This window comes from Triturus cristatus, chromosome 9 (genome assembly GCF_964204655.1).
Source record: "Triturus cristatus chromosome 9, aTriCri1.1, whole genome shotgun sequence".
In the NCBI taxonomy this organism is placed as follows: Eukaryota; Metazoa; Chordata; class Amphibia; order Caudata; family Salamandridae; genus Triturus; species Triturus cristatus.
Window position 1 is genome coordinate 403,684,873 of NC_140592.1, and position 27,675 is coordinate 403,712,547.

Sequence of the window (27,675 nt, forward strand, 5' to 3'; positions counted from 1 at the left end):
ACAGGGCACACAACACGAAGGAGGTGGCCCTGGGAAAAGGGGAGTGGGTGAGAGTCAAGCTACCCACCATGCAAAAGAAGGGAGACAGCAAGTTCACGCCGCCGTTCCAGGTGCTGGAACCATACTCACGATCGGCGCTTCTCAGCGACGGGAAGATATGGTCACAGGACCGCATGGCGAGGTGCTTACCCGCAGGAGAGAAAACAGTGGCGGAGGCGACACCTGCAGAGACACCTTGCAAGGCGATTAGTTCAGCAGAAGAGGGGGAGAGCCCTCCAAGAGACATGGGACGTAGTCCCCAGGCAGAGAGGAGACACAGTGCTGGAGGGAAGAAGGAGCAGGAAGGAGAAGCCCGAGAGGACAGAGCGGGCAGTGCAAAAGGACAGGCAAGCCGGGAAGGTGAAGAAGGGACACCTGACCTACGGAGCGTGACCACCACCCCGAAAACAGGTGAACCTGACCGGCAGACGCGACGGGGAAGAAGAATCATACTGCCCCGGAAGTTTGGAGAATATTGCATGGACAACAAGTAAGACTGTACAAGTTACAGGGGATTTTCGTGGGATGTTGTTTTGATAAAGGGGGAGATGTGGTGTAGCGGTCTAGTGTTGTGCGCGCCGTCCTGTGACGTCACAGGATGTCCGGTGGCGGCCATTTCGGAGAGTTAGTACGAGCGCCGGATTCAAACTGTATGGAGCTCCGAGCCGGCGCTCCTGTGAAGGAATAAAGTACTCAACACCGCACCACGTGTACGTGTGGTTATTGGCAAGAGAGGCAGCAGGGCACTACTTTACAACAGCGGCCCTTTATTTTGATAGATGCAAAATTGTAACAACTCAGCTTGCCATGTCTCCTGAACGCAAGTGCTAGTTACGCTGCACTACAGTGCTATAAATGGGCAGGTACTGAGGGCCTCATTTATGAAAAGTGACGCATCACTGCGTGAAAACAGTGATGCGCCACTTTTCACTGCGCCCTCCCTGCGACTCCAGTGATGCGTCATATTTACAGTATGACGCATCATGTCGCAAGGAGTCACAGATACGTCAGTATTTCTGACGTATCTGTAGGCGCAAAAGTGACGCATCGCTGGAGTGTGTCACAAAAGTGACGCAACTCCAGCAATGTGTCCTTTCACATGGGGCAAGCCCCATGTGAAAGGGCCTGCGTCAGTCTTACGCCTGCTGTGAGGCAGGCGCAAGAAATTGACGCATTTGCACACTAGAAGTGGCGCAGTGAAATCTCGTAGATTTCACTGCGTCACTTCTACAACCCTTTTTTGCGTCAAAACGCCCCCCTTGCATACATTATACCTGGCGCAGGTATAATGTGGCGCAGGGGTTTACAAAGTGACGCATCTACCTAGATGCGTCACTTTGTAAATATGGCGCAACATGGCGCATGTTTTATGCCACTGGTGCGTCACAAAAAGTGACGCACCGGCGGCGCAAAAGTGACGCAGGGGCTCATAAATGAGCCCCATAGTATTTGCGCTTCTTTCATTTGATAGGGAGAGCACCTGCATTTCTTAACACCAGTGCAATACTTTTAATACTAACAACTCTCAGCAGCAAACAAGTACTCTGGGATAGCGAGAATCTTCACATCCATATTTTAAATACTGCCACGCTTGCATATTGTTTCTCAGTCTCTTGGCTAAGTAGATCGATAATAAATGTTTAATTGGCAAACACGCAAAACTAAACGAAAGAATGCATTTAAATAATTTTATGGTGCACTATGGTGCCTTCAGAAAACTGCCTGAGCGATCATTTGGAACCGTGTCACTGAAGTCCATATCCAAGCCCTGTCTGCGATCTCCCAACAAATAGACCGTGACATTGAAAATGATAACAAGACCCTTTAAGACCATCACACAATTCTAAGAACAGACACTCGCGCTTCTTCCCAACAAAAGTATGGGGGTGGAGACAGAAACAGACTTACGCCGAGAGAGACCGCGCGGGACACCTGGAAAACCCCTGCGTTCCACTGAGTCCGACTCAGCCTTCTCAGCACCGCAGCGGCCGCCATCTCTGGAGCCGGTCAACTAGACAGGATGCCTGTGACGGAGGACACGAAGAAAAAAGTCTCAATAACGACGGTTCACACTTTACATCGAAACATTGTTTATTCTGGAACATAAGGGAAGGTGAAAGGCAACTTTAAATTACTTTGTATAAGATTACTAATTTTCAGGCAACTGTATGATCAGTCTTCAATAATCTGGTCTCTTTTAGGTTACAGTTTGATCTCACTCGGTGGCCATCTTCGTATTTAACGAGGAGGCAGGAAAAATGGTAATATTTTCAGTTATAATGAGATAAACAATGTTGGAAAAGCAGTAAAACAAAATTATGGAATACAGATTATTCTCAATCACGAATGATACCTTGTAACATTTTAGTTCACAATAGATCTTAATTATTGACCTTAGAACGTTTATCCTCTTTTTTTTTATGGACATCCTAAATGTTTTCGCACAGCCTTAATGACATGTCGATGCGTAGTCTTAAACGCATTTGCAGTACAACAAAATAGAATAAATGCCATTTACACTGTCATGTCTCAACTCTTTCAAGATGGCGAACCTGCTCCAGTCTTTTAGCCATGTACTTTGCTTCATCGCAGAGAGATTTTTCCTTTTTCTTTTTGGTGGAAATTATATTACTCCTACCCAATATGTCCGCTAACCTCACATTTTAATTTTTTTCGGCCAGTTCCAGTGTTTGAGTGTGCAATAACATTAGCCCAGTTCCAAGATGGCCGCACCCCGATGTCCTAGGAGACGCGACCGCCATATCAGAATGGGATTGTTTTAGTTTTGTGCTACCGGTAGACGCTTGGACATTCTTCCCATTTTAAATGGTCGGCGGTTCTAATCTGTAAAAAGAGGAGTGAATCCGTGCTTGATTTGAGTGAAAGTCAACATGGAAGCTGTACCGAGCTTGAGGGATATTTATGGAAACCTGAGAGTCTTCGCCTGTGAGCAGAACCTGCTCTCCAGACCGGACGGGTCCGCCTCCTTCCTGCAGGGTGAGAGACCATGCATGGCCCCAATAACTTCCACCGCTTCCTTGACTGCTAGCTTTTCACAACCCATGTGTTTCCTATCTTCCCATTGTCATGAAGCGAATTGCCTTTCTGTAATTATATGGCGATCCATGTTCTGTGTTAGAGTTGATCAGAACTTGAAAATGACAAGAAAACGCAGTTTATGTGTTGTATTGTTTTTTTTTTTTGTTTTGCATATTTATAAAGCGCGAACTCGATCCGAAGGTATTGGAGCGCTTTACATAGCACCGTATTTACATTACACATTCAGGCACGGGAAGATTAAGTGATTTGCCCAGAATCACAGGATGTTGACGGGACCTCGAGGCTCGAACTCTGGTTTCCAGCACCAAAGTCGGCAGCGTAGCCGACGGACCACATTCTCTTAATAGCACGTGTACCTTTTCCAATGGGAAATATTTTGTTTTGTGAAGACAGGTGACACCATGTTGAGTTTGATCCATATTTAATGAGTAGTGAAGAGTGGCCCCTGGAAGCTCCCAGAGTTCATCTGCAACTGATCTGATCGCTCCATTCTAGATCACAGAGGCATAATCACCTCAGTTACATCATCACCCGGTAACCATCTCCAGGGACACCCATTATGATTACATACCAGGATGCAACCTGGTTATTACAATATAGAATATAACAGTTGTAAAAATGTATACAATCCAACTGTGCTTACCAAAACACAACCGCACATTTATCCAGTTCTTGTTTTAAATGTTCCTCCTCCTCCTCCCAGCAGTGTTTCAAAATATGTTTCTTGGTGGTCAGTTTTAGGGTTTGTTTTGTATTTATTTACTTAATCTGCCTGACTCCCCTTTTCAGCAACAACAAACTTCATATCCCTATTGTACAATGCATCATTATATTGCAAGTGCCTCATGAGTGAGTTTGCGCTTGAAAACCCCTAACATTAAAGATCAGTGCAACATGTTTGGAAATTCTTATGAATTTGGAGTGCTGTTTTGATTTAACCGCTAGTTTAAGCACTCTAGGATGCAGCAGCAGAATCACATTATTCTAGTAGCTTTCCATATAGTCTGACCGTTAAAATATCATGATAAAAGAAACTGCGCCTCTGAGGTCTGCTCTCCATTTGCCTAATCACTTGTTAATTTAACTTGGCTCTTGTCACTTCATGAGCCGTAAGCTGTTTCATGATATTGTCACTGCTACTCCCGTTCTCTTTTCCAAAATTATTCACTGCACTCCCTTGCATCTTTTCTAGCACCCGAACCATCCTGTATTCCTTCCCTCGTTACAAGTCATTTTGTAATCCCTTGTATCTCTCTGGTCTTCCGAAACCTATTTTTTTAAAATCCTATCTGAAATATTAGATTATCCATTATCCTTACCTTTTTACTTGTCACCCCTACGCTTCACTTTCTTCTATTCACAGTTCCCTTGTAATTGTTGCCCCATCTTTATGTATTGCGCTGCCCAATGTTTAGCAAACCTGTTGCCTCGAGCTCCCTAGGCTGCTGCAATGGAATTTGTACTATTAGAGTACTGGACGCGACAACCCTTAAGTAGCATGAAATATCGTCATACTGTACAGTGAACCCTGAGCCTGCTGGTGTTCTTTCCTTCCATATCTGTACACACTTGTCAGGCATTACTTATTTGGGATAATGAGACTAAAAGGCAATTATTCAATCCTTGTGATAAGTATTGCATTGTCCCTAGGACGACAGGAGTAGGGGTGGGCGGAATTTGCGAAAGCGACTTTCGCAAATTATCGCAAAAATGTTAAATATCTCCGCAAACAAGCGGAAATATCGCGAAGATGCGGAAGTTTTTTTCCCGCCCGTTTGCGATATTTTGTGCATGGTTGCGGGTCGCTAACTTACCCCTGCGGTTGCTCGCGGGCGCGGCCATCTTGTTTTCAGTTGCATGATCGCGAGAAGAAAGACGTGATCGCGCGACGCATGCCGTCACTGCGGACGCGAACTGTCGCGAGACAGCGCAAATGGCTAAAACAATACAACATCTCATGGAGAACGCGACCGGATCGGGAAAACTAGTCGGCGAACGCGGGGATTCAGGCAAGGCGATCGCGCGAGAATGTATTATTTTGCAGCGCGAGCAAGAACCAAATTATCGCAAAGCTACGGTATGCGGAAATTTTGACATTTCCGCGCTCTCCGCGGAACGCGGAAATGCCAAATTATCGCAAATTCCGCGAACGGAACGGAAATTTTGCCCAGGCCTAGACAGGAGTCAAGTACTACTGCAATCTCATTGAACATCCAAGTACCTCCTGTTTACCTTTTGTATTGGATTGTAATTGCATTTATATAGTGCTTACTACCCCTGATGCGGCGTCGAAGAGCTTTTTCGGAGAATTGCACGGTACTCCGGAACCCATAAGGGATTAGTGTTGAATTAGTATAGTGAAATAAGAAAGTCATTTGAGTGATAGATATGTTAGTCAGATATTTGGATTCAGAAGGGTAGGGGAGGGATAGAAGAAGGGAAACGGTCCGACCTGTGAATTCAAAGGGGAAGACACCGGAACCGCAGAGGCTATGAGCGGCGCCTCTGAGTTAAGGAACGGGAGGAACCAGCAGAGGCCACAACATGACGCGGTGAGGACAAAGGCCGCCGCGATTTCAATCCTTACGATGGGATTTTCGCGACTTAGGTGTGTGAAGTTCACTGGAACTGCTCCTTGAACGGCCCCGGGCAGGAACCTCAGAGCGGGAAGGAGACCAACGTTGCCTGGACTCCAACTGGGAGAGCCGCGCCATCAACAGCTTCATTCGCCTTTCCCTCAAGGCCTTAGAGGCTTCAGCCGTTTACAGGTGTCGCACTCCTCAGTCATGGTACTCCCCTATGCACCACATGCAGATGGGACGGGGATCCGTAGCAGACATCTGTCAAGCACAGGTCTCGCATGTCTTAAAACCCAAAGGTATAGGCACACTGTTCCCTGACACAAAAAGGTGTCGAAGTAGGTCAAAAATACAAACTGCCAGAGGAACCACTTCTTCTGATCCGTGCTACAGCACTGAAAAGAACAAAATGACGTCCACGAGCCAGAGGCGACTTGTATGACAGCGACTTCGTCATTGTGGAGCCGTATGGTGCAGTCCCCAGCATGCAGAGGTACTGCTGAAAAATTTCCAGATCCAGTCAGACACCTGGGGAGAATTCACAAATTAAGGAATCTGCGGCTAGATGTCTTTATGAGATACACCATGTTTGAAGCCAGTCTCTGACCCTCACACAACACCTCCCACATAGGCTTGCAGGGCAGTAATTGAGCAAGTGCAAGCTTACCTTGGCTCCCATGATTGGCCAACTTAATTCTTTACTGAACTTCAAATGTACGTCAACTAAATCTGTACCCAACTACACGCTTTGCAGCTCTGTGATAAGCTCCTTACCTCTGTGAGTCTGAATTGGGTTACATGATTCCAGCTGCGGTGGAGCCAAATTAATAAACCAATTGCACTGATGCAGAGTAGGTTGTGGAGAGATGTGACCTTAGGACACAGACCAGGTTTTGTAATCCGGGGATGACTGTCTGCAGTGAGACAAGAAGGCCTTGGGATACAGAACAAAACACGTAAAGAGGGTTGAGGCAAGAGCCCGCACCTGTCACTTCAAATGGCTACCTAGTTTGGTGATGGTGCTTGAAAACCAGAAAGTGCACCCCTCTACACTTCCTATTGGGGTATTCCCCAAAAAACGAGCACAACAAATGTGGAATCAGCACACATCAAATTAAAGTATTGTTTAGAGTTCAAATAAAATCAATTGTCCATGATGACTTGAAGAAATTGCCAGGTCCAGATATCTCTTTGTAATCAAAAATATTTCCTTTATTGATGAATAAGTGCAGTCATTAAAATCCAGTATTCACACATTTCATTGAGCCATTTAGCCAACGTGTTTCGTCTTGAGAGAGACTTCTTCAGGGCTCTAGATAGTATAGATGTATTATATCCAAAATCCAATAATAATGAAAAAGACATGTAAAAACAGATAAGATCACCCTTCACCTTCTCCAAGACGCACGCTGAGACGATTGTTGCTGGCCACCCTGCCGCTTAATGATGATGTTAACTTTATCATCATCGATTAGAGATTTGTACTTTGAAACGTGATCTTATCTGTTTTTACAAGTCTTTTTCATTATTATTGGATTTTGGATATAACACAAAGCTATAGCTACTGCATGTACATTTCACAATAAGTATATTGTTCAAATACTATTCACTTTTTAAATAAAAAAAAAGTTTGTTGCTTTACTGTTAATTGAATATGATTCGAAACTACAAGAGATCTTTTATCCTAATCATTACCCAGAGTAAGGGTTTGTTGCTTCGCTGTATTGCTAACCTAACTGAATAATTGGAGCGTGAGTTACAAATACACAATGCTAATCGAAATTGTATTTAACCAAGAAACAGTGTTGTGAATCTCATACAGTCGTAAGGCCCCTGATTCAATGGCTGATTAACTTCAGAATTTTTGGTTCTACATAGTTGTTTTGCTTTGGGGAGGAGGGAGCGGCGGGACTCGCCAGTCAATTCAGTAGTGCTCATTTGAGTCCTGATTCAGGGTGTTTTCACTGGAATCAGATGAGGGTTGGAAGTACCTGCTGCTCTCAGCAAGGTCAGAGACACAATCAGACTGCCTGAATTACCCGGGATGCTGCAGCAACAGAGAAAAGATGACTCTAGGAGTTCAGCACAGAAATCTTCGTGTCAAACAGGGCATATTGCAGTTGGCCTCCAATCAAACGACCTTGTAGTATCAAAGGTGTTCTCAAAGTTTAAAAGCTGTTGGAGGGAGTCGTTCTCGTAAAGGTTCATTTCCTTTCAGTCAGGTCACAGGCAATCAGGTTCCTGGGAACTGTCACTCAAGTTGTGGATGATCTATGTCCTATAAGGAACTGCTGCTGAGGCTCCAGTAGGCATATATACAACACATGTTCTAGAGGCAATCATTCAGAAAAATGTAACACGACAGGGAAAAAGAATTAAAAGGATACTGCTATCACAACAAAAAGTATTGATATTGCTTCTATTGAATGATGAGATAAGTCACTTCAGTAAAAAGACAATTCCAATCAGGGAAAAGGTGCTACGTGTGACGTGAAGTGAAAATGAAAAATAAGTGATAATATAGTGCAGAAAATTTAGAGTGCGCATATGATGAAATGGTCTTAACTAACCAGACAACAGTTTTGAGTGTGAGAACCCTCAAAGGAAACACATCACAGTGGGTTTCTGAGAGTCCAAGCAATAATGAAGTAGAGGTAAAAACATAAGTCAACATTTCGACCCCAGAGAGTTATTTAACAGGGTTTTCCTCAGGACAGATGTAGCAACCTAGAAAGAGACCGTAATTGTCAGAAAAGAGCAAAGAAAGTAAGAATGGAGAAAAACCCTATGATAAAATGCCATAAAACCTGATCACCTGACCAACGGAAATGCAATACCTAGATCATAGGAGACCATCAATGTCCCACATGGATTACCTTTGTCAGGAGAAAACACCAAAATTAAATCACCAAATAGTCCATGACAAAACTAAGAAGGACTTGGCAATAATGAATCTGGAGAATTTTAACCCAGCTAAAAATACCAAGAGGAAGTCGACCTGTGATGGTATCACAATAAGAGAGGGATGGTAAAATCCTGTAACAGCAATCCTTGGAGCAGGCCAGATAAAAAGGTTGTGCAGTTTAATGACCACAAGTACATATAAATCAGAAAGTAAATGCAAAGAGCTTGTGACTCACCATGTGCATTCAAGGGCAGGGGCCAGATAAGCAGAGAGGTCAAAAAAGGGTTAGAACGAGCATGCCGATGCAAATCGATAAAAAATGTATCATTGGTGGATGTAAAACGTTCTTCTAAACAACTTAGGCAGAACATAAGCGTTGCATTGCTAAAAATGCCATTGCGCTTCCCTAAAGATACAAGCATTGGCATAGCCAATAGGTCTTGCCTTTGGGACCTTATAAGTATTTAGTTATGCAGCACAATATCCTTGGTGCAACAACATTAACTGTTGCATGGCTAAACCCTTATAAGGTCCCATAGGCGAGACCTATTGGCTATGCCAATGCTTGTTTTAGACCTTGTACTTTCCAAATGGCATGATAAATGCTGTGAACTCTTGTAATTTGGAATGTAATATCACCTAGTAGTAAGCAAAGGTCAAATCTAGGGATGAAATATACTTTGTACTTCTTTGCATGGATAAAATCCTGTGATGTTGGGTGGCGGGTAATCATCAACCATCAAACACTCACTGCTGTTAGGTCCATAAACTGCCTGGAATACCCATGGTCTTTTCATGCTACTATTGTCAGTGGCAACCATTCCATGCCTTTCACTTCCTCAATAGATTTCCCTAGAACTTTCATGATTTATTCAGTGACCATTATCAGAAGTGTAGCTACCAGCGGTGCAGCCGGCGCAGTGCACCGGGAACCAGAGAGGGGTGGGCCCCATTCTGCCCTTCTCCAGCTTCATTTATTAGAAGCTGCCTTCTCAAAAATTTCCCAACACAGAGAATTCATGTGGCTTAGCTTTGTGTTCCCTTTTCAGAGTAGGTACGGGAGGAAATAGCATAGAAAGAGTAGAAGACAATAGAGACATATAGGTGTGGAAAGAGATGAAAGAAAATGAAAAGGTAGAAAGTACGGGAGGGGAGGAAAATTAACAGAATGGGAGACAAACAGAGAGAAAGAGAATCAATGTAAGTATGAGCAAAAGGGGAGAACAAAGACGAAAGGTCATGTCAGACATAAGGATGTTGGGCGATAAGGGAGGAAACACTTAAGAAAAAGGAAGAGACAGAAAAGGAAGAGAGGAAGGGGTGAAGGAGGATAATGTGAAAGAGAGGAAGGAGAAGACAGAGTGATGGAGATAGAGAAGAGAATGAAAGCAAGGTTGAATGGGAGACTTGATTTCTGTAACCTGGCGTGCATCTGTTTATAGTGCAGCAGGTGCAGTGACACCGATATCCGAAGGTGTGATTGGAGCACTGTGCCCAAATTATATCTTGATTTTATTTGCATTGCTTCCATGAAGGCCTATGACACCAAGCCTACGCCATTGACCATGATGGACACATTCATGACTTTAGGGTCAGTCCCCTCCTTGAATGTACCCTTTAAGACATTCCAACTCTTTCATACAGACTTCTTGAAACTCTCTCTCATGGGTTGGCCTGTCAGTCCAAATCTCACTTACGCCAGATTGTTCCTTCAATCTGTCTGCTGGTAAAGAACTGGGACCAAGCGGTACACCTCGGTCCCCTTTGGTGGAATCAACTGATTATGGATTCAGCTTTTATTGATACATATATCTAAGTACCCCCACACAGAGAACAGGCTAATAGCAACAGTCCAGGCTTCCCTGACCCGTGCGATTGCAGCACAGGCAGCACACACTTGTCTCCTCCTGCACAGAGAGCTGAGCGAGCTTCCCACACACATAAGGCTGCCGGCAGCATAGACCGCGCCTCTCGCACAGGGAGCAAGGATGCACAGACAGCTGTGCCAGCACAGTTGCAGCTCTCACATTAGCATCCGGAGCTGCCCACTCAATTTACAGGGAGAGCTTCGGAGCCAGCTGCACACGCAACCCTCATGCAGTCACCACAGATGTGCACTACAGGATGCAGTGCAAGCTTCCTTCACACACAGACCAAGCTTACAATGGCTGCAACTTTGCAAGCTGCCTCACACCCAAGAACAGGTGCCAAACAGGCACTATTCAGGCTGGCAAGATTCCCTCTCGCACTCTGAGAACAGGCTCGGTATAAGCCAACATGTTGCACGTTTAGCTAACAGAGAGAACAGGCGCAGTAAAAACAGCAGCAGAAGTGAGACGTTCTTCTACAAGCAAACAGCCACAACAGTCTCCCCCCTCCCCCCAAATAATGCACATGGTAGATCAAAAAGTTCAACATCATGAACATTTAGCTCTGTCCAGCATCCTAATGCCACCAGTTAAAAATCTAATTCCTAACACATGAGAAATGCAGCACTGTTTCATAGCCAACACCGAACAGGCAGTAAAAAGAACAAACAGGAAACAAATGCAGCACTACACTGGTCTGGGGAACTAAACATTATACCCTCAGGTACCACTGATGGCAGGGCAACTGCAATGTCCCTTGGGACTTAATCTGGTTTTGTACAAATATCCAACTGAATGTAATAATTTTATCGGCCTGGCAAGCATGAGATGCGGAGCTGGCCCACGGATTCTGAACCACGGGATAAGCATTGGCCGCGCGCGAGACGCCATATGTAGTGGGGGAGGGGGAGAAGCGGGAGTTGTGTGCGCGCGCGGCCAAAGCTTGGAAAACAAGCATTGGTCGTGGGCAGAAAAAGTGAAAGCTCCAGATGGCGCCTCGGGTGCTGAAAGCTGCCAGCTGCGCGCGTGCACGCTCGCGTGAACGCAAGCGCTAGGCAGTGTGGCAGCACTTTGAAAACCCTTACACTAAATGTCTCGGCCAGAACAGCGCATGCGCTGGATTAGGCGAGACCTAAAAAATGGACAGGAACAGTGAGGGGAGTGGGAGTTGACACGATTAAAAACAAATGAAGGCAAGGAGAGTAAAGGGTACTTACCCCCTGTGCCCTCATTACAGCTCATAGGTCTGGAGGAAGGACGCCCCCGTTGGAATGCCTAAACACGCTCAAACTGAAGTAAAATGGAAGGGGGACTTTGGGCATGTCCAAGGTTGAGCGGTTACATGGGCGCCATATTGAAATATGTGCCGGGAAGATCTTGCCACACGACGGGGGCCGGCATGGAGGCTACAGAGCCATGGAATAGAAACAGAAAGTACATACCAGTTTGTACAAATTAAGGCCCCAATATCTGCACGATCAACCTCATCATAAACGAGCATTGGCATAGCCAATAGGTCTCGCCTTTAGAACCTTATAAGTGTTTAGCCAGGCAGCACATTATCCTGTGTGCTGTGCCACTAGGGATTGAAGAGATATACAATTGTTGAACACTATGTACCGTTTATAAGCAGTAGCCATTTGTAAATGATCTGATTTACTCTTCCCGGAAGCAGTAGATGAACCCCAAATCCAAAACTGATGATAGAGATTTAAAAGGCAATTAAGATGGCGGTCTGCGGTGAAATCATCAAATAAAGGGTTACAAGTTACCCTGACTGTTTTCAACGCAAGGGCCATATTAATGGTAGACTGTACACTATACAAACAACTTAGTCATAAAATACTTAGAGGTGTGGCTGAGTACGTTCGTGTGGGTCCTACATTTTCCAAATCCTCCTTTGAATGTCTAAGATCTTTAAACTGTGCCCTTCGTCTTTGCATATAATGTGAATACCTCAGACATTTCTCTGAATACTTAGTTATTATTTGGCACTGGTCTAACGCACAGTCACTCGTATGGCATCGCAGTGCTAAGACTTTTCAATTGATTTATAGACATCACTGTGCTGGCCAGCATGATCACCAGAAACAGGCAGGGAGCGATCTTCCTGCAGTAATAATGAAAGAGAAAATAATGTATGCAGAACAATGTCTGAGCTCTTAAAATTGAGCCCTTCGTCTTAGCATATATGGGTGAATGTTTGTGTTTTGTTATCATCTGGTTAGAAGGTGCGAGATGTAATGCAGAAATATACTTTAAAGGAGAGTAAATTGTGGAGTATACAACGGCGTTTTCTGTGTTTCATAGCTCAGGTGGAAGTAGGGCATGGATAGATGCTTATACGCATTTCATACCTTAGCTTCCCAGTGAACTTACTAATATTTATTCCTTCAACTCTTTGCTGCTCAGGATGTACTTGGAAATTAGATATAATCAGCCCTGTACTGAAGTGAAGTGTGCACGCAGCTTTTCATCAACGGGAGGCTGCTCTTGATGGGAGTCGCTTTCAGCCCTTTTTCAATATTTGGCAACATTGTTTCATTTAACATGCAAGACAATTTGAGGCGAGTATGCCAAGCCTGTTTCGTATTTCACAGGCTGACACTCACTTCGAGTGAAAGTCATGTTTGGGCGGGGGGAGGGGGTGCACAGGGAGACAGGAGGAGACGTACGGGTTAAGTCTGATCTTTCCAGTGGTCGGTTGTTTCAGGAGGATGCGCTACATGGCATCTTGTGGAATATGAGCAGCAGTGACAATAAATGCGATACAAGTGCTGCTGATGCCTGCAGGTCAAGCCTGCTCGATGTTTGTACCCACCTCACCTCTTTCATGCTCTCAGGCCATTTCATGCCCGTTTACCTACCACTGTCCTTCCTTCACGCCCTCATTTTTGCATCTACTGGAGGTCCGTGCCCAGCTGCAGGTTCCCGCGTCTTCCTGCCTTTGCTGCCCTTTGCCATTTGCAAAAGTGAAAGCAGGCATGGGGGCGGCTCTTAATGCGAAGCAGGAGGAAGGAAGACAAACATTTTTCATGCAATAGGTCTCACATTTACGCGAGACCTATTGCATTGAAAACGATTGGCTTCACGAAAACGGGAAGGCGGGTGGGCACGGACACGGGACGGCGGGCGGGGGGGAGAAGGCACGGACAAGGGGGAGGGCGGACGGACGAGGGGATTTTGAAGGCATGGACAACGAGAGGGTAGGGTGGGGTGGGGGGAGAAGGCACAGACAACGGGAGGGAGGGCGGCCGGGGGAAGAAGGCTCCAAAGCACGTCGTGCCTGCATTAGGAGAACCTCATTAATGAAAATAGTTTTCTGTCTAAATAACACGTACTGTGTAACACTCGAAGTAAAGGGGCCAGTCGCCATGGGAGGTGACAAATGGAGAGGTGGCCGTACTAAGGAGGGACTTACAAGCCTATCCACGAATAAGAAGCCAGCATTTAGGACAGGCAATGACACAAGCCAATCACAAATATGGGCTGAGAGTGGGCGGAGCTTCTATTCACATACTCCTCTACAATAAGCCTTGCAGAGCAGCGTGTGCACGTTGGCTCTAGGCTCGACCTAAAAAGCGCTAACAAAAAGGACTGGGATTATGTCTTCAATGGGCACCGTATTGAAAACAAGCGAATTGGTTCGGGACTAGGTCAAATAGGAGTAATACCGCTATGGTCTGAAAAAGACAGTCATTGAAAAGAAGAGGAAAAAAAGAAAAAGCCTTTCCGAAATGAACCATTTCACAGTGGCTACATACAAAGTCTGAGTCTGTAAGTCATGGCCATAGGAACGGAAACAAAGCAATAAATAGATGGAACCCAAATGTGAGGTCGACAGTAAGAAGCCTTTAATGTGTCTCATAATTACAACACTTTAACATTTTGAGTCAATCAAGGGTATGGTAGGACAGAAGAGTTGACATAGTCCAAACAGGCATGCAGAGACATGTTGAGATTGTGTGTCAGACTTAAAAAGATGTTGTTCATCAATTAGCTAGACAATGCTGTTGAAAGTTGATACCATTCATCGTTGGCATTGAAACCTCTACCAGTTGATTTCAAACATTCAATCAATTTGTAGTCATGTTGCAGAAGTTTTGATTGATGGCTGTTTCCTCTAGGATTCCGTGTTGTCACCTCCATCACCTGTCACCTTAAACCCTTAGACGAGTGTCCTTGTTGTTGATAATGTTCAACTGGAGAAGCTCCAATGGTCCCACAGTTAATCCTGCTGCAGTGCTGGAGTATCCTTACTTTAACCTTCTGTGAAGTTTTTCTCACATAGATTTTTGACATGGGCTCCAGTTGGCGTAGATTACCCTACTTGCATTCTGTTGGAAAGGGCATCAAATTCAATCTTAATATGTTCGTTTTCAAACCTGTTAGTTTCATAATAAAGTTTGTAAGCCACAATCAGCCACATTTAAAATGACCCTTTATGGGTGAAAGGGCCTACTGTTATTACGTGGATAGAGTATCAGGCGAAGGGAAAGCGATACTAAATAACTTGTCCCTGATATTAGGCCCTCTTTTAAAAGATCAGAGCAGTAAATCAGTGCAATCAAGAGTCTTTTTAGTGACCTTGTTAGCAGTAGTGGAGGTGCTAATGAAAATCAGGCGATCCTTTCCTGTCTGCTGGGTTTTGGGGGCTAAAAGGGTGTCTCTGTGTACCATGCTCGGAGCAGGACACAAATGTGGTGGGCTAAGTTGGCCGCCTATCTGTTTTTATATTTGTTTAGTACTTGGCCCTTCCCCTGGCTACAGTCTCTAAGTATTGCCCCTCTCAGGCTGCAGGATGACCTGCTTGAACTGGCCTGTCACGGTTTAGGTAAGCACAAGACCTTCTACCTGCCCTGTTTCAGTGAATATGAATTCAAAACAAGACCACAGACACTTTACTTTACAATGCTTTCTAATGTTAAGGGGTGAAAAAAGAGCAGCACAAGGGAAAAAGAGAACAGCAGTCCTTGCTACCACTAGCCCTTATAGAATATCCTTTAACCCTAGTGGCTAGTTACAAGCAGGAGTCCAATATAGATACCCGCCTCTCATGTACCAGTGCACACCACACACAATCCGGGGTCCCAGTCATGACCTACCACACACATTTCCGTGCAGTACTGACAGTAGGGTCCAGATAAGTCTGTACCCCACTACTATTAATCAGATTCCACCAACCATAAGTAGTGTCATGGACTGCTCACAGGGATGACCTATCACTCATCCTAAAAGCAGCACCATTTGGGAGTGAACCCCTTTCCCCCAACTAGCATTCTATTGAGTAGCACCAATCCAACTCATGTTATGTTAAGTGAAATTTGTTGAGCGCACTGACACCAAAGGTTTCCTGGCGCTGAAAGACAGAGGGGAGTCAGAAGGGACAGGAGCGGTAGGGACTAGCAGGGTGGAGGGAAGAGGAAAGTTTTAAACAGTTTTCTGAAGTGAAGGAGGGAGCTGCTAGATTTAATAGGGAGGGTAAGAGGGTTCCAGCATTTGGGGGCGAGGGAGGCAAACCGGCGGCCGCCAAATTTGTTGGTTTTGATCTTGGGGGCAGCAAGCAGGTTGAGGAGGGCTGAGTGAAGATTGCGCGTAGGGCGATGAGGGTTGATGAGGGTCGTCAAAAAAACAGGACTGGGCAGTGAAGAGATTTGAACGTGAGGCAGCCCAGCTTGAAGGCCGCCCTTTGTTCTATGGGTAGCCAGTGCAGTTTGTATAGCAGGGGTTTGGCCGACTGCCATTTGGGGGTGTTATGGATGAGATGGGCTGCTTGATTCTGTAGGACCTGAAGACGATGCAGCAGAGATTTCGGGAGACCGTAGTACAGGGAGTTAGAGAAATCCAAGCGGGATAATACCAGGGAGATGACTACCTGGATCAGAGCAGCTAGTGGTAGTAGATGGCTGACTTTGCGGATTTTACGAAGCTGGAACATGCATGAAGATATCACAGTACCCACATGCGGTCTGAGGGAGAGTTCAGTATCAATGGTCACTCCTAAGCTTTTTACTGATTTCATGGGAGCCGGAGGAGGGCCAAAAGTATTAGGCCAGAACTGTGGACCCCAATGGGAGAGGCTGGAACCAGGGAGGAGAAGCTCGGTTTAGCCGGGGTTTAGTTTTAACTGATTGAGGTCCATCCACTCCTGGATGTGTATCATGGTGGAGTGGAAGTTATTTACAGCGTCCGGAGAATCGAGTGGAAAGATGATCTGCAAGTCATCAGCGTAATTGTACACTGTGATGTCCCAGCTGCGAAGCGAACGGATTAGGGGACGGAGGTAGAGGTTGAACAACAAGGGTGACAAGGCGGAGCCCTGGGGGACCCCACAGACAGTAGGGGTTTTGGGTGCAGTGTAGGGACCCAAGCGGACGGCTTGTGTTCTACCGATTAGAAAGGACTGAGTCCAGTTGAGGGCCAGACCCTGGATGCCCGCCTGCTCGACACGGTGAAAAAGGATGTTATGATCAACCGTGTCGAACGCGGCGGACAGATCCAGGAGTACAAGAGCCTGGGGATCCCCATGTCGGCGTTCCTCCTCAGTGTGTCCAAAACTGCTAAAATAACAGCTTCAGTGGAGTGGGCTGGCCTGAAGCCAGCTTGATTGGGCTCCAGGTAACCGGAGGTCTCAATGAAGCTGGAGAGGCACCGGGTAACGTGGGCCTCGAGTAGTTTGGAAAGATAAGGAAGAAGCGATATAGGGCGGTAGTTCGAATAATCCGCCGGATCCAGACCAGGTTTCTTCAAAAGTGGCACCAAGATGGCCTCTTTGAAGGAGCTGGGGACGCTACCGGTGCTGAGGGAGGCATTCAAAAGGGGTAGGATGCAGTCAGGTAGTTTGAGACAAATGTCCCGCAGGATTGAGGGGGGCAACAGTCGTTAGGAGAGCCTGATTTGACCCGGGTAGCAAGATCGGCTAGGGAATTGGAATTAAGGATGGGGAGGTGAGTGAAAATAGATGGATTGTTCGGAGGAAGACTGGGGAAAGTATCGGGGGAAGGGAGGGAAGGGAGTCCTTAATTTTATTGATTTTCTCAACCAAGAAAAGATTGAGATGGTCTTGTCAGGGGCCTTGTGACAGTTCTCCAAAGCAAGAAAACATGTTGGTTGGTTAGAATGAGAAAATGAGAGCCGGTTTTTACATGAACACTGCACCGTGGACTTATGATGTTACAGCTCTGAACCACAACCCTCTTTCAGTTACTAGTTTACATTTTTTGGCTGCTTTTAACCTTTCTTTGCAGCAGATCCTGAGCTGTCTACATTCTAGCACATGTATTGACCAGACCCAACTTGCAACAGAATTTTATATGCAGAGGGACGGTTTAGGATCGTGTAGCTGAGAGTGATGATCCAAGAAGGCTGAACAGCACCTCTGCACCATCAAACCCTTGTAATCGTCATGTCCACTGAGCTATTCAATGATGCTCGCCCTCCATTTGTCAATGAGCCCTAACTATGCCCAACACTAGTGCCCCCTCTGAATTGGAGAAGTATTCATGAACATTTAAATTGCATTGTAAAGAATTCATTGTGTTCCCAAGCTCCATCAATGGCCTCTGACCTCGCGCAAGGGCTATAGAAGCAGAAGTGACCTCTACGTAGCAGTTCATCCCCACAGCAAACGCACATGGAGCCTCTTGGAATCCTCCGCTGTCAGGCAGCCAAAGCTCTGGGTACCTCTTAAGAAATTAATATATAAACCACAGCTAATAGAAATGAAGATACGTCTTATTTCTTGCATTTCACACACCTCCAGTCAGCTGCCTGTAGTACTAAAAATTACAACACAAAATCAGTGCTTCCATGGTAGAAACTGGATGTACTGATCTGTTTTGCAATAGTGCGCCTCCCATAGGCACCATTGTGACATAAAAAATACTTGACTCTAAAAGCAAGCTATTAAGGTAATAACAACTAAATGGTTTCCAGAGACTTTGTGTATGTCCCCCACTTATGAGGTTGCAGCCGCATGAACATCTGGGGGTCTCTGAAAATTTGATGTGTAAGGGCATTTTCCTCTTGGATTCCATTTACATCTAAAGCTTCAGTGTTAAGGCGACATTTGGAGCTATCCACAGTGCTGAAATCGCCATTGCATAACATTAGAATATTGAAGTCTGATAGGCTGAAGCTGATAGGTTTGTGAAGGGATTAGTGAAAAGAGACTTAAGACCGGCCAATCAGTCCCTTTCTAATGCTTCTTGAATGCTAACTGTGACATTCTGGTGTGTTGGGCAATGCTCCTGCCTAGTTCATAGAATTATGTTGGTTTCCTTGGCTCATTTTTGGTAACTCGACCTGAACAGCAATGCAATCCACAGAGAAAATATGTGTGATGTTAAGTGAAAGAGCACAACCATCCAAAATAATTCCAGGCCCTCCGAACATCATCCTTGCAGAAACTCTTGCTAGCTATTAGAGACACTGGCTTTTCGTTGGAACCCCTTTTGTAAAGAGTGTGATATTTTTTAATGACCAAGCCCTAATGACCAAGCCCTAATGTATTAAAGGGGTTTACCCATTTTGTGTCGATGGGAAAATTCGTTGATCCACAGGGGACTAAATGACCTGGCAGCACTCCAAGGCCATGTCCCCACAACTGTACCTAGCTGTTTGTGACTGATGCTTTCCATGCGGATCATTAGATGTCCTCTAAATAAGACTGTCCAAACGTGTGACTTAAAACTGCGCTGATTACAGAAGTCTGAAGTGGGTGTCCATATAGCATTGCCATGCATCTAATTAAGGCACATAGTTGGATAAGGTACACATTCCATGTGTCAACAGTGACAAAACCTGAAGGGGTAGCTCCATTCCGACTAAAGAATTGACTTGAAGAGGGCAGAATACTTTTGAGTTATGCTTTAAAGTTGATTGCATTCTCTTAAACTAAGATCCAAATTAATAGTAGAATAATTTTTGGTCAAAAGAAACACCTCTCGCAGTGACAGCTTATAGGTACTCGCAAGCATGAGCTGTCTAACAAGGGTTGGACTGGGGGCAGATTTCATGTATCCTGCTCTTGAGCTTTCATAACTGACCCGGGAGGGGCAACAATAATGCTGGCTTATTTAGAGTGAGAGATTCATGGTTTAAGAGGCCACAGTTATTGCCTAGCACCACAATACTTGAGTTGCACAGAAGGTAAACAAAAAATTACATTTTTACAGAACAAATGGGCCAGATCTCTGTCTAACAGAACACAGGCTATAGCAGAGGTAAACAAGTATGGAATAGGTCTCGCATTTCCGTGAGTTTCGTAAATGCGACACCTATTGCTTTACAAATGCTAGTTTGTAAAAACTCCCATGTGGCTCTTTAACTTTAATATCGGCCACGCCTCTTTCTTTAGACGAGCCATCTCTAAAGAAAGGGGCGTGGCCGCCATTAAAGTGAAAGTGTGGCATGAGGCACTTTTACAAGAAAAACATTTGTTTGTCAAGTTGACAAATAAATGCTTTTTTTTGTAAAAGTGCCCCATGCCGCTCTTTTACTTTAACCCCTTCAGCGCTGCGCGGATTTCCGCGCGGTGCTGAAGGTTCCGAGCGCGGGCGGGGCCATGACGGAACGGTTCCGTCATAAGCACAGCCCAACCGACGTGCATGACGGAACCGTTCCGTCATGAGCGTCGAAGGGGTTAATGGCAGCCATGCCCCTTTCCTTAGACTCGTTTAAAGAAAGGAGTGTGGCCTACATTAAAGAGTAAGTGGGGCATGGGGCATTTAAAAAAAAAAACCAAACCTGCGCCACGTTTGGCACAACAAGTAAAGCAAAGGCACTGCCGCCACTATCAGCGTGGCATGCTGTGCTGTGTGAAATAATAAAATAAAGAAGTTGCGAAAGAGAGTGTCCAGTCTGCAACAGCAGGCATGTGAAAACCATTAAATGAAATAGTGCTCTGAGGCTGTAATTAAAGACAACCGAGCAACAACATGTGTAAAAAAGGGGTGTCCTCATGGGAGGTTACAAATGAAGAGAAGGTGCTACTAAGGAGGGACTAACAAGCCTATTTACAAATCGGAAGCCAGCATTCATGAAGGACAATGTCACAAGCCAATGACAAATATGGGTGGACAGTGGGCGGGGCTTCAAGTGCATACTCCAATATAGCATGCCTCGCAGCGCATGTGCTTCGCAGGCTCGACCTAAAAAGACAAGGTTCCACACAGAACAAATTTGGAAGCATGCAAAAGGATATTGAATTTCTTACATGAATCCAATGTGCAGTTAGCCTGTGTAAAGTTCCTCGGGTACTTGCCCATAAAGCTTTGCAAATCATAACGTAAGTTTTAAAATCTGTTTTGATTTACAGCATTTAAACCATCTTTGCTATAGTCTTCTAGGTCATAGCTAATATAAATGTGTTAAATATCTATTCTTTTTTAAATCCATACTTCAGGCATTGACTTTTATAGCTTGTGAGAGTACTGTTTTATGTTGTATCTAGCACCATTCTTCACATCACCTCCCATGAGTTACGCCTTGACAGTGCAACAACAGTTACCACTGGTGAATCAAGGGCACTATGGATACTTGCAGTCGGCGTATTCAGAAATCAGGCTACAAAGGAGAACACTACCACTGATAACCACCATAACTGAAAATTAGTTGTTATAACTCATTTAATTTCCTTAATACTTGCACACCAATTATTTACTTAGAATATGACAACAACTTATGAACTACAAATCGAAGACCACCTCTTTGTTTTCTACCAAAAGCCCTGGGCTCCATAATAGAGTGAAAAGAGTTATTGCAGAGCAACACAAAATGTTTCCATGCAGCCTTCTATTTATGTTTTTTTTCTTTTAGGGGACACTTCGATCCTGGCTGGTGTATACGGCCCTGCCGAAGTGAAAGTGAGTAAGGAGATCTTTGATAAAGCAACAGTGGAGGTGATCTTAAAGCCAAAGGTGGGATTACCAGGTAGGAAAACAAATTGGGGAATAACTGGAGTGAACTTCAAATCTCAACTTGTGCACCACAAAGATACTGGATGTAGTCTTTGTGTTGTTTTGTCTGACTCCTAAGTAGCATGGTTAGAGCACACAATTCACGGTGCACCTTCTGCCTGTTGTTTTTGGTTGTCAGTCACTGCAAGGGGATCTGTCTTTTTGTCTCCAATGAAGTGCTTGTTTTCCTGTATAATTCATTTGCTGTGGTGAAACTGAAAAAAAGGTTTGTATCACCTGAAAATTTGCATCACGTGACCAGCAAGCAGCGCCCTGAACTGTGCTCTGTTGCCTTTCGACTAGGCTTACTCTAAATAATTACCACGTTTATACATAATTTCTGTACTGTGCTCAAAGTGTCCATGCTTTAAAAAAATGTTTCGTGCTGTTTGTAGTAGTAGAAGTTTGTAATCGGGGTTCTTGTTTATAGGAGGTGAGCTCACTGGTGCCGAAAGTTTAGGAACAACAGTAGCCAGTTGAACTGATAGTACAATATCATATTTCTGTAAAGCAGTATTATATACGGATGTGCGCCAGAGAAGTCACTCAAAAATGATTGCCCAACTCCAAATGATCAGAAACTGCAAACGTACCAGACACCGAAACCGTCTGCCCTTCAACAGAATAAGAAAATCAGTCATCTGGGCATTGACGGCCCAGTACGGTGCCAGCAGACCCTGCAAAAATGGTCTTTTAATGTCAAAAATCAATAGGAAGCTCATTTAAAGTAGAGAAGTGGGATGAGGTGCCAGACAGTTAATAGCCATTGCCCGCAGTGCAGAGAAAATGTTGAGCCATGCAGCTACTACTTTGATTGTCTTTTTTTTGTAAGGGATTCAGTGAAGGACATGAAGTCCAGTGTGCAGGTCTATTGCAGGAACTAAAGATGCCAAGTAAAAGATTGTGCTTTATTTTACTTTCCACCGACTAGGAACATGCAGCATTTTATTTGAAACTTATCTTCTGTAATGGATCTGAGAACGGCATCTGTTGTCCTCTGATGCGGTGTCTTGAAGGTAGTTGACAAATCCGCATGTGGATATCTCTTTTTAAACTTTAATATCTTGCAGAAGTTAAATCATAAATAGTACAGACCAACTTATTTTATTTTGTAACCACTGTGTGCCCCCTTTGAAAGGAACTTGTGAGGCACATCAGTAAAGCATAGTGGGACAATACTTGATTGCATATGTGTCAAAACCCCTTATGGAGAGCCACGGGCACGCAGGGCCTACTGGGCCCAACCATGGTGGGTGAGGCCTTTTACTCCTAATGTCCCGGGGTCCGACCTACTATGCGTCCTGAGCAACGGGGCCGAGTATCCCTCTGCACTTTACTCTCAGTGATAGCTGTGAATGAGCAGTCCAAAGGCTCCCTTGGGGGGATGGGGAAGTGTAGATACAGTTTAGTGATCACAACTCGTATAACTCAAAGTGCGCTCCACAATGTCCAATCAAATACTTATTTTTTATGAAAAAGAAGTATTTTATTGGTAACTATGAATTCAAAGAAATAACTACATTCATAAGCAACAACACAATCCCTTTGAGGTTGGAGCTCTCATGTTTCCCTGGCAAATTCCTGTCCCACCCTCGTCCTTGCACTGTGGTTGGTGTTGTTCTCCATTCAATGGTGGCCGCATCCAGGGAATGCTCACCAGTAGGCCTTACTCAAGAGTTCCTCTTTGACTTTTATGAATTAGTCAAGTGTCTGTTACCACAACACCTTCAGCAGCAAGTCCCCTGGGGCCCAACAGGGCCGATTAAAGTCGTACCTGCTCCTGCAGCAAGAAGATGTTTGGCGTCTCGGTGGGTGCCTCGACTGCAGGCACCTAAAAGTTCTGTGTTTGTTCAGAGAAGTCAGGCTGTTCGTGGCACACCCGGCAGGTTCTCTCCCGAGCGGCGCTGCCGGCTTTTCCCAGTGATCGGAGAGGCTCTCAGCATTTGTAAATGCAATAAGTCTGTGTCCTCCAAATGGAGGAGGGAAGATTATCTTTGGCTCCCCACCGTAGCCTGGCGTGCTCTCCTCTGCATCCTCGCAAAGTCCACTGTGTTGGTCAGGGGCAGGTCTTGATGTGTGGGCTTGACTCACTGGTGGCAGCTTCTATTCTTCACAGGCAATAGCCCAAAAGTTTCGCAAACAGCCTCTCCTGGCCTACAGGGTTGCATTGCTACTTCCGGGACTCCTCTGGTGCAGTCACCCACACCAAGGCAGCCCCTCCTGGTACACAGGGTCGCCACTATGGCACACACAAGTCTTTGTGTGCTTGTTTGTATAATCACTTCAACTGTTTCCCCCTCTACTATACAGGGGCACTGCAACAAGAAGGTGCAGGCTTGGCGCGTCCTGCAATTGTTCTTGATGCACAGCTGTGTCCACTGCAGCCCTCTTTTTTCATATGGGCGTTGCAGACTCACTGCTGCACATGGACAGTGACTCAATTGGTGCCCATCTGTATCCTTGCACCTCACACAGGCCTCACAAGGTCCAATGGTCATGGCAAGCAGGCAGTTGCTAGTGCTCCAGGGCAGGTGGTCTAGGTGATGTCCCCGTGCCCAGCAGGGACGACTAGTTAGCCTTGTCCCCCAGTTGTGTTCACAGGCAGTGGTCTTGCAAAGCTTCCCCCTTCTAATACAACCCGTCTAGCTGCTTGATAGATGACAAATGTTAGAATCCGGGTTTTCTGGTTGGCACAGGTAGGTACTTGTGACAAGCAGGGAACCTTTCCTCTAGTCAGGGTAAGGGGTTACACTCCTAAAATAACCCCTGCTCACCCTCTAGGTAGCTTGGCGCGAGCAGACAAGGCTTATCTCAGAGCGTTATAGGTTAAGCATTTGTGAACACATACAGTAACCAAGTGACAACACTACAAATGGACACCACACAGGTATTTATATTAAAAATAAGGATTATTTATATAGGATTATCGCAAGACCATTAAACGATTTAAAAATACACAATACGGTTGCTTAGTTGGTAGAAGATTGCTTAGTTTCTCTTAAGTTCTTAAATGCGACACTTTAAGTCAATGTACCTTAGATGCGACACGCAGGGCAACGAAAGTGTTGCAGCGATGCAGATGCATTGAAGTTATTGGTGCAAAAGAAATAAAGACGGGATCTTCCAGATGCGTTGCGCTTCTCCGATGTTGCAAGAAGGCTCGACTCGATGCGTCAGCTACAGCGGCGTCACCCTTGGCAGCGGCACTCTTCTCCGACGTTGCGAGACGCTTCCGCTCGATGCGATGCTGCAGCGGCGACACCCCTTCTGCGAGGTGCGGCAACAGCGACTCCGACGGCGGCACGCTTCTCCGTGGATGCGAGGCGCTTTTCTGGATGCGGTGCAATGTGACAACTACGATGGCTGCGATGGCGACACGCTTCCTCCTCGATGCGAGACTCTCCTCTCGATGCGGTGCAATGTGACCGCTGCGATGGCGACACGCTTCATCGGCGTTGCGAGACACTTCCGGATGATGCAAGATGCTTCCGCTCGATGCGATGCTGCAGCGGCGACACTCTCTGCGAGATGCAACAGCTCCGACGGCGGCACGCTTCTCTTCTGTGCGTCGCGCTTCCAGCTCCTTGCGACACGCAGTCCCTCAGAAGGCCCAACAACAGCAGCAGGCACTTCCAAAAGACTTTGGGGAGCTGGGGATGAAGTCCACTGGTCCTGGGACTTCGTTCAGGGGGCAAGCTCAGTTCAAGCCCTTTTAGCTCTTAAAGCACAAGTTGAAATAAAAGTCTTTGTAGTCTTTTCTCTTCTCCTTCAGCAGCAAGGCAACCACTGCAGGCCAATCCCCCAGGTCAGGGACAGTTACTCCTCCTACAGCTTTCCCAGTTCCTTCTCTTCTGGCAGAGGTTCTCCTTGTTTCAGCAGGATCTGATCTAATTTCTTAGGAGCAGGACTCCTTCTTTTATACAGCAATTCTTTTGTTCTTTGTCGCCAGGGGGCCTGGGCCTGGCTAAGTCTGGTTTTGGAGCACTTTGTTGTGGTGACTCTGCTCTTTCCTTTCAGCAGCAGTGCAGAGACATCAGCCGCTCCACAGGGGGCGGAGCCGACATTGTGGTGGCAGAGCACAGGTCTATTCAGAGTCAAGGTGTACTCCTCCCACCCATCCTGGTGCAATCTCTCTACCCACCACCTGGCAGCCAGCCTGCCTCCTGGAATTCCCCAGCCCTGCTCCTCACTGTAACTAGGCAGAACACACACACACACACACAGCAGAGGCGGACTGAAATGGCCAGGTCAGTAAATACTAACTTTCTAAAAGTAGTATTTACAAACCCAGGATATTAAAATAAACTTTACTAAAATAAGTATTTTATTATTCTGAGTTCAGTCATACTAAACTTGACTTTCTACCATGCTCTCTGAGTCCACTGGGATTACAGCGTGTAGTAATTCCAGCAGCCCATTCTAGCCTATGGAGAGCAGGTAGCCTTCAATAGTGAAAAACGAAAATGGCTGTAATTCACTATTAGGACATGCCACACACATCAGGGCTTGTCCTACCTTATGCTTACAATGCACCCTGCCCTTGGGCCTACCATAGGGGTGACTAATATGAAGTTAAGGGAAGGTTTAGGGACTGGGAAGTGGGTGCACTTACCCAGTCAGCATGACAGTACCAGACTGCACGCAGGTTCTGCAATGGCAGACCTTAGATACATTTTACCAGGCCGCTTCTGTGGGTGGCACAGCCAGTGCTGCAAGCCCACCAGCAGCATTTGTATTTACAAGCCCTGGGCACTCCTGGTGCACTTTACTGGGGTCTGACAGTAAACCAAATAAACCAATCATAGAATCCAACCAACATATACATTTTAAATAGGGAGCACTTGCACTGTGGCACTGGTTGGCAGTGGCACAGTGTTCTGAGCGGCCAACACCATAAAAACACATGAGGAACAGCGACAAAAAGTGGAAGGGAGACTCACGCCAAGGTGTCAGGTCTAACAACAAATTTGGTGGTTTCAACCTCCACTTCTTATAGTCCATTTCGTGACACCAAATGGGTCTGAGTCTTTGAAGTTTTATGTTGGAGTTCTGCTTTCTCGCTCTTCTTCCCTCTTGAAATGCTAGCTGTCACAGTAGCAGAGACGCCAAAGCTGATTGTCTACAATACAGGCCATGAGAGTGACTGGAGTTCACACCTGAATGTCAACCATACTGATATGTGCAACAGAAGGATAATCCTGGACTCTCAGACCCACTCTTTATGATTCCTTTATCACCCCCACCTTCTTCCTGAGATGTGTCCAGGCCACTTCCTTGTGATCTATCACTGAATCAAAAAACACCTTTTTAAGTGTACAGGGGGAGCCTCTCTTGCCCTTCCTCTGGTTTGTCCCACCCAACTCGCAGGAATGCAGTAGTACACAAATGTTTCTGTGGGGATTCCTCTACGTCTTATGTCTTCATCATTTGGCTTGAGCTTCTCAAGATGAAACCTTCAATGGGTCCTACATGTAATGTACCATTGCAGGCACACTTGCACTCCATGTACATACACAACATATACACTGTCCAGTACTATCACCTCCATGTATTGTGCCACCTTAGGCGCAAACACATCCAGTACACACAATCACTCTATGCGCACTGGATAGTACAGTACCCTTTCTGTATTGTGCCATGGTGTGCTTTTTGAAAACACACACTGCTAGTGCACTCACCATGCGCATGTTGCACAACACTTCACCCTTCATGTATTGTACTTCTCGCAAGCACACATACACCCAGCACAATGTTTTCATTTTGCACACATTATATAGCACTACATCTCTTGTGTAATGTATTCCTCGCAGGAATACATACACTTGGTACAAAGAGTGACCATGCTTGTACTGCACAGCACTGCTCTAACCCTGTACTGTGTCCTTCCCAGGCATACATCCATCCAGCGCAGGGTCACTACTCCTGCACTGCACAGCACTCTATGTCTACCTTATGTAGGCCAAGGGTGCGGTAAGCAAACTGAAGCAGACCTATAAATGGTGAGTGAGCCTGTAGGCCTCACTTCAGTGACACAGGGTAAAAAGGACCAGTTCACTCCTGATCACTAACCGATATACTGCCACTACTGCTCTCATGCTGGTTAATCTTTGGTGAAGGCGGTAGCCTTCCATCACTATGAGGGTAGTGCTTTGGGTCCTTCCTGGGCCTTCAAGACTGCAATCTGTGAGATGGGCCTATGTCATGGCGCACACACATGATCGGTGTTTGCCTATTGCAACAACAATTAGCATTAGGGATCTAGACAA

At 45.7% G+C, this 27,675-nt stretch overlaps 2 protein-coding genes across 3 annotated transcripts in view; one reads left to right on the forward strand and one right to left on the reverse strand.

Moving 5' to 3' along the window:
- BCKDHA (branched chain keto acid dehydrogenase E1 subunit alpha) overlaps positions 1-2,279 on the reverse strand; it is a 205,588-nt gene extending 203,309 nt beyond the window's left edge. Inside the window, exons 1-2 of the mRNA XM_085625275.1 lie at positions 2,175-2,279; positions 1,948-2,063 (exon numbers count right to left, since the gene is read on the reverse strand). Coding sequence (XP_085481401.1) covers positions 1,948-2,034 — 87 coding nt within the window. The 5' untranslated portion in view covers positions 2,035-2,063; positions 2,175-2,279. The remainder of the gene's footprint in view (positions 1-1,947; positions 2,064-2,174) is intronic.
- A 524-nt stretch (positions 2,280-2,803) lies between these two features.
- The window catches only part of EXOSC5 (exosome component 5), a 150,220-nt gene continuing 125,348 nt past the window's right edge, over positions 2,804-27,675 (forward strand). For both annotated transcript variants that reach the window (XR_014968593.1, XM_085625276.1), the window contains exons 1-2: positions 2,804-3,036; positions 21,270-21,383. Coding sequence is in view for 1 of the 2 variants with exons in the window: in XM_085625276.1 (XP_085481402.1) it covers positions 2,931-3,036; positions 21,270-21,383 (220 nt within the window). In the remaining variant the exon portion in view is untranslated. The remainder of the gene's footprint in view (positions 3,037-21,269; positions 21,384-27,675) is intronic.